Source organism: Falco rusticolus, chromosome 4 (genome assembly GCF_015220075.1).
Source record: "Falco rusticolus isolate bFalRus1 chromosome 4, bFalRus1.pri, whole genome shotgun sequence".
In the NCBI taxonomy this organism is placed as follows: Eukaryota; Metazoa; Chordata; class Aves; order Falconiformes; family Falconidae; genus Falco; species Falco rusticolus.
In genome coordinates this window covers 22,259,091-22,274,561 of record NC_051190.1, presented here as the reverse complement: position 1 = coordinate 22,274,561, position 15,471 = coordinate 22,259,091, and the positions used below count along the sequence as shown (strand labels likewise).

Sequence of the window (15,471 nt, the reverse complement as noted above, 5' to 3'; positions counted from 1 at the left end):
ACTGGAAATTGCTGCAGAAGTTCAGAAAATTCACTCTGCAGGTTGCAAAGCCCTACCTACCTAATCTGCAATACTTACCAAAAGAACACAGGTTAGAGAAACACCAGGATAAATGACCATGGAAAGTATTGGGTTTGTTTTCATAACTGCATCTAGTTTCCTAAAGCAGACAACCTTTGCAGTGTACTATAACAATGAAATCTTATTAAATAGGAGACCACCACATTGCTGCACCCGGTAAACCTTTACTGTCTGTAGCAAAAGAATGCTTTATAAAACGCATCAGATTTGCAGCCACACAGACTCGCGAGTGCCCCACGCAGCTCTCCTGCAAGGGCAGTGCTCCCCAACAGCTGGGCTGCACCCAGAGCCACCTCTATTTTCTGGGAGAGCAGATCAGCTATTCTTCCTATGTGAAGCAAGAAAAGCTTGCTTATGTGAGTTTACAGATGCAGGACACCAGTTTAACTTGGGACATCACTCAGCAATTCTTCTGGGAGGTACAGACCTGAAATCGTGATTTTACTAAGAGCAAACCTCCACTTTCACTTTGATTCCCCAGCACTGAGCCAGCTGTTGTCCCAGAAGTGAAGCTTTGCGGTTGGTGTTTTTTTCCATTAAAGTTTTACTTACTTGGCTTTCACGACTGAAATACTACTGAAAGGCCAGAGCGCTGAGTACGTGCTGTTCTTGAGTGACACTGCAGTAGTCTCCACAGGCCCCGACTGGGCTAGAGCCAGCACACATAAAGCAAGGCACCAGCATCCTCACTCCCTAGCACCAGATTAACCAAGACAGAGATGAATCAGGGGACATCTTTGTGAACTGATCAACCCTCTTTTTTGCCTTCTGTGATCAGGCCACTGGATTGCTATAGCACAGAACATCTACATCACAACTGCTCCATAGGATATTTTCAATGAAGTCTCCTCTGTGCTTTGCATGCATGAGTTATGAGCTCCTGGGTGTGTCCAAGACCTCAGAGCTTACAGCATTAGCTGTAGGCATCACGTGTCATTTGGTTCCTAAAACATTCTGTATTTAAAAGCAGCCTACACCAGAGCCCCCTCCTCGCCCTTCACTGCTGCATAAAAGCACGTATATGCACCGAGTAACTGCTGGCTGCCCCGAACATTTACTAAAGGTAAAAACCACCGCCAAGCACTTACTTCTGAGTGGAAAAGGGTGGAAAATAATTACTCTGCTTTACAGAAGTAACATCTATAAAGGCAAGAGTGCAACAGAACCTGGCAGGACCGTGAGGCATAGATGTGAAAGCATTATGCCATTTGCTACAAGCATCCTACACCAACAGCCCCTTCCTAACCACATGGTTATTTTACACACTCCCAGCTCCCAGTCATAGATGACAAATGCAAATTAAGGACTCTCCCTTTCTGGTGAAATTTCTTTAGAGATGGATTACAGGTTTCTCTGTTTGTTTTGAGCTAAGGAATCTGCTTCCAACACCGATTTGCACACAGTGGGAAGTGACTTTGCTCAGCCTGTTAGTTCTGGGGTCCAGCACAAGCAAACTCTCTCTCCATGTCAGGCTGGTGCAGAACTTGTTCCTCCTTCCAGCATGACAGTGTAAGGTTACCTGAGGCTCCCTGAGAGCTAGGAAGATGAAAGCTCAGCTTCCTTTACACGGGAGGAGAGCAGGAAATTTGAAGAAGTGCCTCTCCCCAGGGAATGTTAATCCTGCCACTGCAGTTTAAGGTGACATGGGATTTTAAATGCTCAATTCCCAGTCAGTCATTTACAAAGAAGCTTCACTCTAGAGCATATACACAGGGGAAAAAAGAGGGTACCGATTACAGAGAGAGTGAAGGAGCCCAAAACCGTTCTTCCTCTCAAGGGAAGCCTGCACGAACACAAGAGGTGCTGCTGTAGCAATCTAGGACACGTTTTAACCATAATGATCAATCATAACCAGCCAGGATTCAGCCCCCATTACACCTAACGAAGTCTCCCCACATCCTGCTGCACAGAGGATACAGCTGCTCTTCCACACATCTCTGGTCAGGTTTAAGCCAGCCCTTTGCTATGGGATCGAATCCCTTTTCACCAGCTTCCCATCAGATCAGCCACTTAATTCAGCTCACTCCACAGCTGCACGAGCGGTACAAAGAGGGGACAAGCAGAGATAGCCAGGACAGGCCATGCTGGCAACTGCCCACAGCGAGATTAGATTAAGCACAACACTGAGTGCTGCCCTCGGTCTGGTCAAACATCTCTCCCCAGAGCTGCCATGAAGGTCTAGTTAGGAATAACATCATAAACTCTGTCTTCTGGTACTTTGGTTTGCAGGGCATTAACAAAGGACTGTGGAGTGGTTATACGCCACGTACATAAGGTTTTTTTAGTTCTCTTTGGCCAGGCTCTTAGTGTTTTATCTCTAAGTACCTAAATAAGCGTTCCTCATTAGGATGCAGCACAAATGACATCAAATTAAAAGCCTAAATCTGTATAAGTATCAAACATTTGGATGTATCGCTTCTCCAAGTGAAAGGAACAATCTGCAAAATTGACCTTCCCAAACAAATCACTGATTGTTTTGTTCAGACATGTGAAATGCATGGCAGCGGGGTAGGAAGGGGTAACACCCTCTGCAATAGCTATGCATGAAGCCCGTCGACTAGGACTGAAATAGACTGTTTGCAAACAGAACGCATGCAAAGTGAAACGAGTAAGTTTATTACACATTCAGTAATCTTTGTAAGCATGTTTTGCTGCAGTAAGGGTTTTTTTTCCTGTTTGGAAGAATATTGTACAAGCTAGTTGGTGTATTTTTCACTGTAATTGTAATTGTTCATTACAATCCAAACCATGCGCAATTTCCATCTAGGGAAATCAAATCCTTGTTAAAAACACAGAAACGAAGGATAGCAAGGCTGCAGGAGGATGGTGATGGTCTGGAGTTTACCCTATACGGTTCTGTTAAACTCCAGTCTGAAATTATCAGCTAGTTGTAAAAGTCTCAGAGCATGTCGTAGTTGCTTCAACTTACTCATAAAAGCAGTCATGTAAGCTTATGCTACAAAGCTGGTTTTTTATACATTCCTCTATATTGTCCTGGGAAATACCTCAGTTATTAAATGTTTGCATGGGCATTGGGTAAGTTAACTTCTGCACAGTAGACAGTAGTATTTCCCCTAATTACAGATCAAAGATCACGTAGTTATTTCCTCTCCCATCTCCTTAACCACCTCAGGTTTCCCGGATTTCATAAAAACATTTCCCTTCCCGACACGTTTTAGTTAAAAGCTTGAAGTCTGCTATTTCCCTACCTGTATTGTAGTGTTCCCACCTTCCAGAAGGGCAATGGCTAGCAGGATGCTCTCATGGAAGACTCTGTCACTGGTGGCATTCATGATGAGATCTATGACCAGGTTGGATGCACCTTCTTTATCCAGATGACACTGGACATCTGCCAAACTCATCTCACCTCGGCTCATTGAACTCGATCCAGAGCTCCCTCCTATAAAGGTGATCACAAGAAACGGGTTGAGATTCAAACTCAGCCGCCCTGCGGTGAGGACATCTCTCTTCTGGTTTAAATTATTAACCTATTGTGAACGATGCACATGCATTTATTAGCGGTGATGAACTCTGCTCCTAGCATTTCAGCAAGGAAGAGTTTATAACTTAAAGCACATACTGGGCATGCCATAAGATGGGCACTTAATACTGCTTCCATATATGCGTGCCCGTGAGAGGCGGCGTCCCAAAGGAGGACAGCCTGGGCCTTCGGTGGCAGCAGAAGGTGGGGAGAGGGCTGGTGTACTGGAAGGGGGTTCTGGAAAGAGCGTGGATTCAGGGATACAAAGAGAGGCAGAGGCTCTGCAGGACCAGCGAGGGGATGGAGAAAAGGCAAGACAAATTCCAGCGGATGGCAAAGCCAACATTCTAGACAGTGGAAGAGTATGGCAGTAGGCAGCACAACACAAGGACAAGTGAAATACATATCAACTTCAGAAAAAATGGAGGAAATAGGGTTTTTTTTGTGGTTTTGTTGTTGTTTGTCTCTGACCAGGGCTGCTTTCAACAGGATTACCACTATCTTTATCTTGAAGAGGCAACACCCAACTGAATGGTGTTTTGACAAAATGTGCTTGACATTGCTGACTTTTTTTGTTAGCAATAGTCTCAAATTAAATAACCTGCACTTTATAACTGACTGTGAACCAAATTTTTGCTCATCCTACCCTGCAATGTCTCTGTATGCAATTCAATGGTTTTGTTTCAGGTATGGTTAATAATCTGACATACTTATGAGCACATTTCCCAAATATTATGGCAAATATTAAATTGATGAGGTTTTCTAAGTACATTTATTCCAAGCAAAGTCACAAAGTTCAAGACAACCCAAAACAGTCTCTGGAAAGTATAAAAACCTCTGTCTGCTTAATTTTAAAGTACTTTCTCAAAGGAGAAAAGTACACTCTCATCTGCATGGGGAAAAAAGCAGGTGACACTATGAGAGACAGGAGAGTGATGCTCCGCTCAGCCTTAAGTGGAATCCCTCAAGGAGAGTTATAAAACACACTGGAATTTCTAAATCCAGGAGTGACATGCAAGCAGGGCTTCTTCTCCATCCACGTGGATAGTTTGGTTTTTTGGGATTTCACAGAAGTAGTGTGAAGAAAACCATCCCTATTTCACTGCTAAGACAGCAATTTGTCAGGCAGACACAGACAGGCAGCACCTGGCAGGGCAGCCCACAGGAACCCTGAGGAGCAGGAGCACATCCTACCTCCCCACATCCTACCTCCCGCTCCGGCTTTGCCAGCGCCTCCGGCAGACAAGGGGCCGTTGCCGAAGGTGGTGAGGCTCTCGCGCCGTCCGGCCGGTCTCACATTGCCATAGTAACGGTTGACCAAAACTTGCCTGAGTGCCTCACCCTTGATTCAAAGAGGATAACAAAAATCATGATGTGAGCTTAATGAATAAACAAACTACTAATATTCATTAGCAAGGAGACTGCTGTTATCATTAGCCTACTTTGCAGTGAGGGAGGGGTAACAGAAACCCTGGAGATTTGGAAAAATCCACTGAGCATCTCCTGATGTGCTGAGGCAGGCTGGGGCAATGGGGGGTCTCAGGGGGCTTCAAATAAGATTACGGGTTCCCAGCACCAGAACAGCTACTACTCAGTTATTGTGTAAAGCTTTCTAGACAGATTTTATTCTCCAAGGGCTTGGGGTTGTTTTTTTAATTAAGATCTATTGTATCAGTCTTAAATGTAAAAAAGTTGCATCTGTACAGCACCAACACCAAATGAAGAGGAGGACTGGAGAAAGAGCAACATTACAAATGGGTTTCCGAGTGAGCCATTTCACCCACGTTACAGGGACATGCTCTTTTCTGCCCTCCATCAGCAACTGATGCGATCTGACCCTGTCAGCTGCTGAGCAGAAACCTGAGCAAACCCTGCTGCATCCCAGCTCTTTGTTCCCTGCGTCCCTGCTGGCAGCTGCCCGAGCCGCCCGGTCACGCCGGCAGTCAGCGTCCGAGCACATGAGCCCGCGGACACTGTGGGGCACCGGTCCTCAGATAACCCCCGTGTCCCGGGCCCGGGGATAACAGCATCACGTCCCTGCACAGCACGCGCCGCTGCCGTCAGCGGGGACCGGGGAGACCAAGCCACCCCGGGCTGAACGCTAACCTGCGCTCCCTGGAGTCTTTACAGGAATTCCCAGTCATTTGGAGAGCTATACAAAAGCTGGCGGTACTGCCAGCAACGGGCAGACACGCAAACGCCACAGTTGGATTAACAGATTTTTATAAGGTCTTTGTGCAAAAAGGAGAACTGGTGATTATTTTGACTGGGAGCTACGGTTGTGCTAATGGCAGCATGCTGTGGGTACAGCAGTACCACCCTGAGACAGTGTTTGAGAGTGGGGAGGCAGGGGTTCTTCTGGGGATTAAAAAAAAAAAAAAAAGTAAAAAAAAATAAAATTTGATCTAGCCAAGAATAATTTCATGTTAAAAAACTGCCAAGATTAATTGAAGTATCCTGATCGCCATTCACAAAACAAGTGCTTGACACTGATTTTCAGTTGTATTTCAAATGAAATTAGGCGTCTGACTATAGATTTAAAACGTCATTAACCACGAGATTTAGTACGTTAGCTGTCACACAAGTGACGCTTTACTACTTAAACTTTCACAGGAGGCCTTTAAAACACTAATAAGTAAATGGAACAACATAAATGTGCATTAATTGGCTCATAAGAAACTCCAGCACGCTGCTTTTGGTACAACGCTGGCACTCACAACAGGTAGCTGAGAAAAATCCTTACACCCCAATGCACTGGAAAAACAAAAACCCGTCTGGAAATTAGCAGTCCTTTACAGAATTTCAACCCTCACTTCCCAAGGGAGAAGCCCAACACCTGCCCGCAGCCAGTCCGGGATGACTGCTGTGCCAAGGCTGGGGCTCACCCCAGGGCTCCCACCGTCCACTTCTTGTCACTGCAATTTGGCAGATTAAAAATTGCGCCTGTAGATTATTAGCGTGAAAGCTGCAGCACAGGAGCTGCATTTTATGGAATCAGATGGGGACGGGGGAAGCAGCAGGGAGAAAAGATGTAAAATAAACAGGAAGAGAGCTTTCCAACCAGCTGCTTCCAGAAGGCCCCCAAAAAAAGAAAAAAAGAAAAAAAAGGCAAGTTACTTTGGAAGCAATAGCAGAAGAAGAGAAGCACTTTTCCAAGGGGCATACGCTTCCTATCACCGCCTGGACCAAATAGTGAACATGTAGGAGAGGCATGAGACTCGATTCAAAAGCTCAAGCAAATTCTTATCCTAGAGAAGCTACTTTGACTGACAGCGACATGAGAGTGTTTGGTACATGATGTAGTGTTTTAACCATCTTTCTGCTCTCAGTCTGGCAGGTAAGGCAGCCTACATGACAGAACAAGGCCAAGCCAGACAAAAAAAACCCTTAACTACATCTTCCTTCTACATGTGTACCGATTAGAAAGGCAACTTGATACCCATGTAAGCCTTATGCCAAAGATGAAGTTTCAGTGGAGCTCTCACATTACCTTTCTCCTCTTCTGTTACACTAATTGGCAGTCCTCATATCTACTGGCATTTAAACCCAGTAATTTTTACTGCAAGGATAACAACACACATCCAGCCACAAGAACTGCTGTTCAGTAAACTCCACCTCCTCCTGAATTCAGGAGGATAACTGAAGCTCCTGGAGCCGTCTCGAGACTTTCCCTCTGGCCTGCTGTGGAGCAGAAGGCAACTTCTATTCCACAATTGAAACCGCTGGGGTGAGTGGAGACACCTCAGCAGGGGCTGCTGCTCCGCGGACAGACCTGCAGCACCTCTGCTGGCTACAACAGGAGGCCTGTACCCAAAACAGGACAGAGGACCAGGGAAGACAAGTGTGGACACGTAGTGAGCATCTGCTGTTTCTGGTCTGACAGCGTGCTGACCCAGGGTTTCAGAGGTTTGGCAAAGCATGTTCACCAGTATTTTGAATCCTAACCGGGAAGAAAAACTTTTGTTTCCTATAAAATTATTCAAACCCACTGTGTTAGTTAACAAGTATATGAGTATGTGATCAAAGTAGAGGGGAGAAAAAAAAAAAGTGGTATTTAAGAAATGTTATAATTAATTCAGCTGCAACACTTGGCTCCAGAACAGTTCTTTAACCATCATGTTACTGTTGTACACCACTTTGATGCGTACAGTATGCAAACAAATATCAGATGTTTGGCGGCAGTAAGAAAAATCAAATATGCTACCTAGGGAAAAAAAAAAACCCAACAGCATTCGGTTTCATCTGCATTCACCATCAAGGTGAGGTAACAGTAAGTCGTATACAAACATTACTGTACACATATCAGTAAAGCAGATGCAATACACAAGCTCAGTTTAAGTGATATCAAAAACCTGTTATAATATTTAAAACAGAGAATATTTAATGACATTTAAGAGTGAAGCAGTTGTAAGTTGCTGCTTTTCTGCTCCCAGCTACAAGAGCAGAAGACATTAAGAACTGTATTAATGACACAGATTTTGCAGCTTGGCTGTTTCCAAAGGGGGAGACTTGGCCAAACCAGGCAAGCTCCGCAAGCACTGATCAATCTCCCTTCACAAATGTGTGATCAGCACCAAAGGGGAGTGCTTTGAATGTGTGAATAGACTAGACCAGGCTCAGAGGTTTAATTCCAGGCAGCCAGGCACCTCTCCTTCCATTTAATACAAGAGGAGGTGCTCCAGCAACCCGTTTGGCTGATCGGTTTAGGTTTTCCAAGAGACCAACAGCAAGCAGTTAACCACAGAAGTTTCTTACATGACTTAACGCTTCACTGTTTAAAAGGAAAAGGTAGAGAATTCGGTCTGAACGTGCTTGACAGCTGTACATACCCTTCTATGATCCTCCAGTTGCCTCTGTGGTAGACTTTGATCAAGCTCCTGCTGTGCACGCAGAAATTTCATTTTAAAGCAGAACAACACTAAAGAGACACTAACATCTTTGCACTCATGGAAAATATTAAGGGAAGTCACAGCTGGAAGCAAGGGGGGAGATGAGGAAGATCGACTGACAAGCTATCAAAACAGAACATCTGCCCTCAATTAGCTCTGGCAGTACTTCGCCAGCCTGCTCTGCCACCCTCCACAGACCACCATGGCATGCACGTATGCCAACACATTCTCAGGGATTTAAAGAAAACACACAGTCTGTCTAATTTTACAGTTACCATGCATGCCCGTGCGTACATATACACAAATACACACACACATACAAACACCCCCTCCCACCATACGCACACTTCTGGAGGAAGTGTAGGTACTCATCATATCTGAGCGTGGTCAGTGAAGCTTGTTTGAGACTGCGGAGGGCCTCTGACAAAACCTCTGGGATTTCTGTTCCAGTGCTGTGGGTTTCAGTGGGGTTTCACAGAATAAAGTCCCTTGGAACATGCGTGCTTCCAGATCAAATCTCTCTTATTTCAGAAATTAATTTTCAGGAATGGAACTTCCACTTTGTAAACCCAAAGTACGTTGAGTTTTTGCTGCTTTAAAGCATTCTGAAATTGCGTAGGATGGACCACTACATGCACGGACCCCACCTTAATCCAGAAGCCATCTCCCAAACATCTCAAAGTCATTCTGTGACCACTCAGTTTCAGTTTACATTTACACACTATTCCACAACAACTACAAATACAAAGGTCTAAACCATCACATTTTTTCTCTTCATGATTTCAAAACGTATTTTTAAACCTTATTATTTGTATAGCTCAGAGAATCAACACTGTCCCAGATTTAGACTTCCATGTTCTTTCACCTAGATTTGCACTGATACAGCACCCAGTTGTACAAGCTACCAATGCCATCTCTGGATGTCCCATTAATTTCAGAAGAATTTGAGATTTCATAAATTCTTATGTCTCCATTTTGGCAAATAACCTGTCTTATGTCAACTGACATTGGGGTATCTCATAAAGGAAACGTGCCTACATAGCCAATTCACTACAGAGCTAGTAACCTGAGAGATGTGAAGTGACCATTAGCTGTTTCACTGTGGCATTTTAAATGGGACACCCAGTTGCTCTGCGATTATGAGGCTTCCACTAACAACTTGTGACACCTCCCTTTCCTTATCAAAGTTTTTAAGTATGTAAAACAAAGGGAAACCCAAATCCTGTATTAGGAGCCAGAGAACCGAAGTCTCATTTTGCTAATGCAGGGGGATTTGAGAGAAGACTTTTCACAGAACCTCCCTTAAAAGCCTAAGGGAAATGGCTGAAAGCAACAAAGCTTTGAGACTGGTTTACATGGGTTTGCGTTTTGGTTTTGTTTGGGTTTTTTTGTTTGTTTGTTTTTTTTAATATACATTTTCAGACTGTCACACTGATGCTGTATTGGATTAAACCACTTCAACAAATCTACTTATGTTTCACCATCTAACACCACGCAGGAACACACATTTCACAGGTTTGGTTTTGTTGTTGTTTTTTTTTTTTTTTTACCAACAAGACACTCCACCAGGACTACTTAAAAACACCAATATTTGTCTGTTGTACAAATATAGGTGGGTGACACACCTCTACAGAGCTTTCCGTTTCTGCAGGTTGCGGCAGCTAGTTGAAAGTAAAATGCAGAAAAATTAGTCATTCTTCAAGAATCTTTCATCCCAACAGACATCTAGTGGTCAATGCTTAGGGGAAGGGAGCTAGCACAGCACTTGAGCAGAATCATCACAAATCAATTATAGCCATAATTACTGTTTACACCCACCCACCCAGCTCCTAAAACAGCTACATTTTGAAAATTTGGCAGGTATCCTTTGAACATCCCAAACTACTTTGCATGAACACAGAGACACAAGCAAAAAGCTTCAGTCGCAGGTGCACACAGGTCTGCGATGCAGAAATGCACTTTTGGGCAGCCCGCTCGGACCGCGTACCCGGGACCTGCCAGCCGCTGGGGGTGAGGGCAGCGCGCCCATCCCCAGCAGCGAGGAGGAGGAGGAGGAGGAAGCGGGGGCTGCATGGCACAGAAAGGCAGCAGCCTTACACTGTTAATTTAAAAAAAAAAATTGCTTTCAGTGGATTTGCATCTGTAAACATACTTTTCTTGAGATAAAAGATATGTGATACAGCACCATACACAAGCAATGAAGTAAGAGGCTTAACGGTCACAGCTGATCATCACATTGAAACAGATGAAGACAAGCAACTTTTATCTAGTAGAGCTTAGACATACAACAGAGACCTAAACATTCAAATGAAACTGCCTACTTAATCATGGGGAAATTGATTTAGCTTCTCAGGAACAGACACTAAGAAGTAAGACTACAACAACACAGAAATACCAACCGAAGTCAGCCACCACGCGTCCGTGTCTGCCCAGGGGGCACACGAACCAGACAGACAAATCAAGCATAGGCTGGGGGAGCTGCCGTGGTACTGCAACCTATATCTGCTGCAGCCTAGGAAATGCACAGCCAAGGGAGGGGAAGGGAGGGGAAGGCCACGAAATCCAGAAGTCAGCACACGGAGAGACTGTGCTTCCCAGGAAGGCGGCAGAGGAGCAGGCTCTCCCCATGGCGCTCCGTGGGCAGGGGCTCCTTGGCCAGGAAGGACCCTTCTCCGTTCTTCTCCTAATGGACCTTCATCCTGGCTAGTTCACATGGCCTTTGGTACACCATTTCCTTGCATTGTCAACCACTCTTGGAAACTTCTCAAGCATGCAAACCATTTCTCTCCTGGTCAGTTCGAAGCAGGGAGTATTTAAGCCTGAGGGCCAAAACTGAACAGGAAGAATCTCATCTATGCAGAGGAACACACAGTTCCTGCGCAGCCCGCTTTGTACACCCGTGCTGCGTGTAGCTGGACACTGGAAACGCCGTATTAAGTCATTAGGGAGTCTGGGCACATTGTTCTGATTGCAGACACCGTCTGCACAACTTGCTTCAGAGCACAGCAGAAAATTCCTCCTTTCTGAAGTAGTCAACAGCAGCAAGGAAATTGTGCGTACTCCCCTGTAAGGGAGATTAGGTCCCTTCCTTCCAGGGGAGGGGAGGCTGAAGCTGGCAGGTCAGGTGGACGTGACTGCCACAAGATAATGCACTACACTTCGGATTCCAAATGAAAGCTTCCTTATTCCCGGGCTTTATACCACGACCCCATTTTAATGAAACATACGTGTACATTTCGAGGCTGTAAACCAGCACAGATGAAGAATCAGCATGAAATTGGTTTGATCTTTCCAATTTAATTGGAAGAGAAAAAAGTACATACTCTAACTAGCAAATTCCTGTGCCTTCCCACTGTAGCACAGACAGCATGTTAGAACCAGCCCCAGAAACACATCTGCAAGCAAAAGCTACTGCCCTTGGCAATGCTCGGATGGATCATTCCAAGTAAGCACAGCCTTAAGCAATCTTTCTGTAAGAATATAAACTCCAAATACTAAAATTATTATTCTTTCAATCAAATCGGGTTAAACTAGCAAAGAATTATTGAGCTATAGCTACTGTGCTACACTTTGCACTATCCTGTGTGCTGCAGTGGCAAAGTACCAGCTTATGCTTTACAAGAAGGATTGCATGGGGCAGGAGAGCAGACTGACATTGCCATTTCGCTAGATTTCATGGGCCTCCATAGATGCCAGCTCTCCACCTAGGAGAGAAGTTATCGTTTGGGGGGCAAGGGCAAGTCTGTGGAATACCAAACAGCGGCCAGGTGAGTGCCATGGACACAGTGGCCAGCCTTTCAACTGGAATGTAGTGGGTGGCAGGGCCAGAGAAGAGTACTTCATCTTTAGTTCTTGCTAGCAGTAGCTAAAATTCCTTTCAACTTGCTGTGCACGAAACCCCTCTTCTTCTGAAGTTTCCATTCCTGCAAGGCTGGCAAATAAACCACTCACCACCAGCCATTAACAGGAAAAATTACAATTTCTTTGACCTGTTGGTGACCGTAATGCTTCTAGCATCCATTTCCCCAACACAGACTACGTGTGTTTCCCAGAATGGTCTTTATCTGACTCAACAGGGATGTATCCACCTCAAAAAACACCAAAGCAAGTGACAGCTCAAGTGTGAACTCACTACGCCTCAACTTCTGAGATATGGAAGAGGCTCCAGTCCTTTTCCTTTATGGTTTTGAGGAAGGTGTGAAAGTTTTATTTTCATTTGCTTTCAAAATAACAATCAAGATGAAAGTTGTCTAATCCTGTCTTTCATGAAAAATTCAAACAAGTAGCAATGTGGATAAAAAAAAAAGTGGAAATGGTTTGAGGAAATGCAGAAAGATTTTCATTGAGGTTTAAAGCCTCAGGATTGCTTTTCTCGATAGTTTTTTTAAACTCAACTATGTAGTAAACATCCCAAACCCTGAGAGCTTAAAAAGCTTGAAATGCATTTAAAAGGCTGGTGGAGGTTCCAGTTCACAGACTGGGTCTGCTCCAGGCAGTGGTTTCAGCAAAACAGGATGGAAAACACCTCATATTGTGATGTTACAAATGGGTGGGAAATAATCTTATCAGAGACACCTGCGTTTTTGTGTGAGCGCACACACACACGAACACTTTCAAAACCTGATCCTTTCCTCTTCAACTTCACCAAACCTGGGAATTTTGACAAAATAATAGACAAAGCAGCAAAAGCACAAACCTCCTCCGCTTCAGGCCACCTCCGAGTTCAAAGCATCAAGAGGTGCCAAGCCTCAAACTGCTTAACCTCCACTGCCTGGTGCCATTTCCAACCTACCACACACCTCCTTTAGGTCTTTCTCCAAACGTCCCTCTAAATCAGATAGGAAGGTGACTAGCTGGCGCAAAGTAACAGCAAACTGAGACCTGTCCTGGGAGCTCTTTGAGACCAACACTGAGCACTCTGAAGGAGCTTAGTCAGTTTACTAGGTTTGGCTCCGCAGAGAAGCAACAGCAAGAAGCGAGATGTCCTGTGCTGTGCAGAAAGTCGGGTTCAACTACTGAGCAGTCCCTTCTGGTCCTGAAATCTGTGAATTCAGGAACCAACCCAACTCCATGCATATGGCATCTAATTATCGGGGTGGTGGGGGGAGAGATTTGGCATAGAGGAAATAAAAGGGGAAAAACACAACTATGGAGTCAGTCAGCCAAATACTACATTTAGCTTTTGATAGCTAGGCTGTGTGTCCAAATGCAAAAAACTCGAGTGAAGATCTCGGATACACCTTATCCTGAAGTCACTGCGCTCTGCCTCGGCCCTTGTATTGCTGTCTCCCATATCAGCTGGAGTTCCAGCGGGAATGGCTGTTTGGACAGAGTGCTGGAAGTCTCCTTCCACTTCTTCCTCGCTTTTCTGAATTTCTCATCTTTTCCCTTTGAAATACATGCAGTGTAGCTCTTACTTGAAAGGCACACAGCAAAAGCACCATCTAGGCTGATTCATGACAACAGAGCAGAGTATAAATTACGCTGCTGTCCTTCAGAACTCCTCAATAACACCAGAGAACTCCACGCAGGTTACCTGCTTGCCAAGTCTCCTTTGTAAGGCCAGTACCTAGCAGAACTGAGACAAAATTCAGATAAGACATTTCTAGCTCCTGCAGATGGTATCTAGGTGTTTGCCAAACACGCATTTGACTGGCTTTGGGTAAGTTTGAGGGCAGAGGGGAATAATTAAGAATCAAAAGCAGCACCAAAGCACTTTGACAGACTCACCACGTCACAGTTCACCATTGTACCAGACCTGCAAAATTACCACGTGGTGCTTTTTTGCTGATGTAGGATCTCACACCTACATAAATTAAGAGGTGGTGGGAGATGTGGAGCAGCATCTTGTCCTGGCACAGGTCCTCCGAGCTCTACAGCTCTCCCAATCCTCACAGAAGACATCTGGGATTTACGAGGGGCAGAGGCAGCCCCTGCCTCCCACCGGCATGTGATGGATCAGCAACCACACGCTTACACCCCCTTGCCTTGCCACTGCAGCACGTACTCAGGTCAGGGACATGGCTAAATGTTTATTTCTCCACCCCGCCCCCCCCCCCCCCTCCCCTTATCTCAGAATTTGCAGAGACACTGTGCACTGCCAGATGATGAGGTGGGAAATATGGCATAAGGGCTGCCAGTGCCTGCACCAAAAGGTCACAGAGATCTGCCTACAGGAATGCCTTCTCCCATTTTCCAGAGTTTTCAGTTGAGAAAGCATGTTTTACTTGGGCTGGGGCTTCCCTGGAGTTAAGAGACCTCAGTCTCTGATATGCCACTGACTTTCAGTGGGTGTACAATCACTTGCTCCTCTTTAAATCCTGAAGCTTGCAGGCTTTTTCTTAAAATAACTCAATATAGTAAAAACTAACTTCACTATATATTTTAGATAAGCAGTTTTAATTAAATAGTAAAATGGTATAAACTATTTTTTTTGGTTATAAATAACTACAAGAAATGTTCCAGTCTCCTTTTCCAAAGAGCTCACCAGTTCCAGTTTGTTCAATAAAAACGGTCCAAAGATTGCAGGATTTCTGAAGGAAAAAAATACAAGGCAGCCCACAAAAATTTATGAGAGCCTGCATTTCCTCTGCTTGAGACATAACAAGTGAAGCACTGTCTAAGTGCAAAATACACAAGAGAAATGACTATGGAGTAAGCTCTCTCTACAAGGAAAATAATTTTTAAGTGCATCTCTCCAGCACTTAAGAGGTTAATGATTTTTCCAACTCCAATTAGAAGATGCATAAAATAGCACACATTTTGCACCTTACTCTGCCATCATAGTTCTAGTTTATCATTGATAAAGAACACTTAGAAGGTTAATTCAGTCAGCCCCTTTGAACCAGGATTTTCAGTTCCCTTTTCACCTACTTGAAACATCAAGACTAAAGTGAAGCAGTGGAAAAAAAAAAAAAAAAAAACAACCCCAAAAACTATGTTGAGTGTGTCTGCAGGTGTATTTTGCTGGATACCGTTTTATCAGCTGCATAAAGAAGTGTCATTACTGAATAGAATTAA

The 15,471-nt window shown here is 44.6% G+C and overlaps 1 protein-coding gene across 18 annotated transcripts in view; it reads right to left on the bottom strand.

The window, feature by feature from the left end:
- Positions 1-15,471, bottom strand: part of ITPR1 (inositol 1,4,5-trisphosphate receptor type 1) — a 183,542-nt gene that overhangs the window by 58,602 nt on the left and 109,469 nt on the right. For 10 of the 18 annotated variants that reach the window (XM_037386283.1, XM_037386288.1, XM_037386290.1 and 7 more), the window contains 4 exons: positions 10,077-10,112; positions 8,392-8,442; positions 4,772-4,904; positions 3,291-3,481 (listed from right to left, as the gene is read on the bottom strand). In XM_037386283.1, coding sequence (XP_037242180.1) covers positions 3,291-3,481; positions 4,772-4,904; positions 8,392-8,442; positions 10,077-10,112 — 411 coding nt within the window. The remainder of the gene's footprint in view (positions 1-3,290; positions 3,482-4,771; positions 4,905-8,391; positions 8,443-10,076; positions 10,113-15,471) is intronic. The other 8 variants (XM_037386287.1, XM_037386289.1, XM_037386298.1 and 5 more) reach the window with 2 other exon arrangements.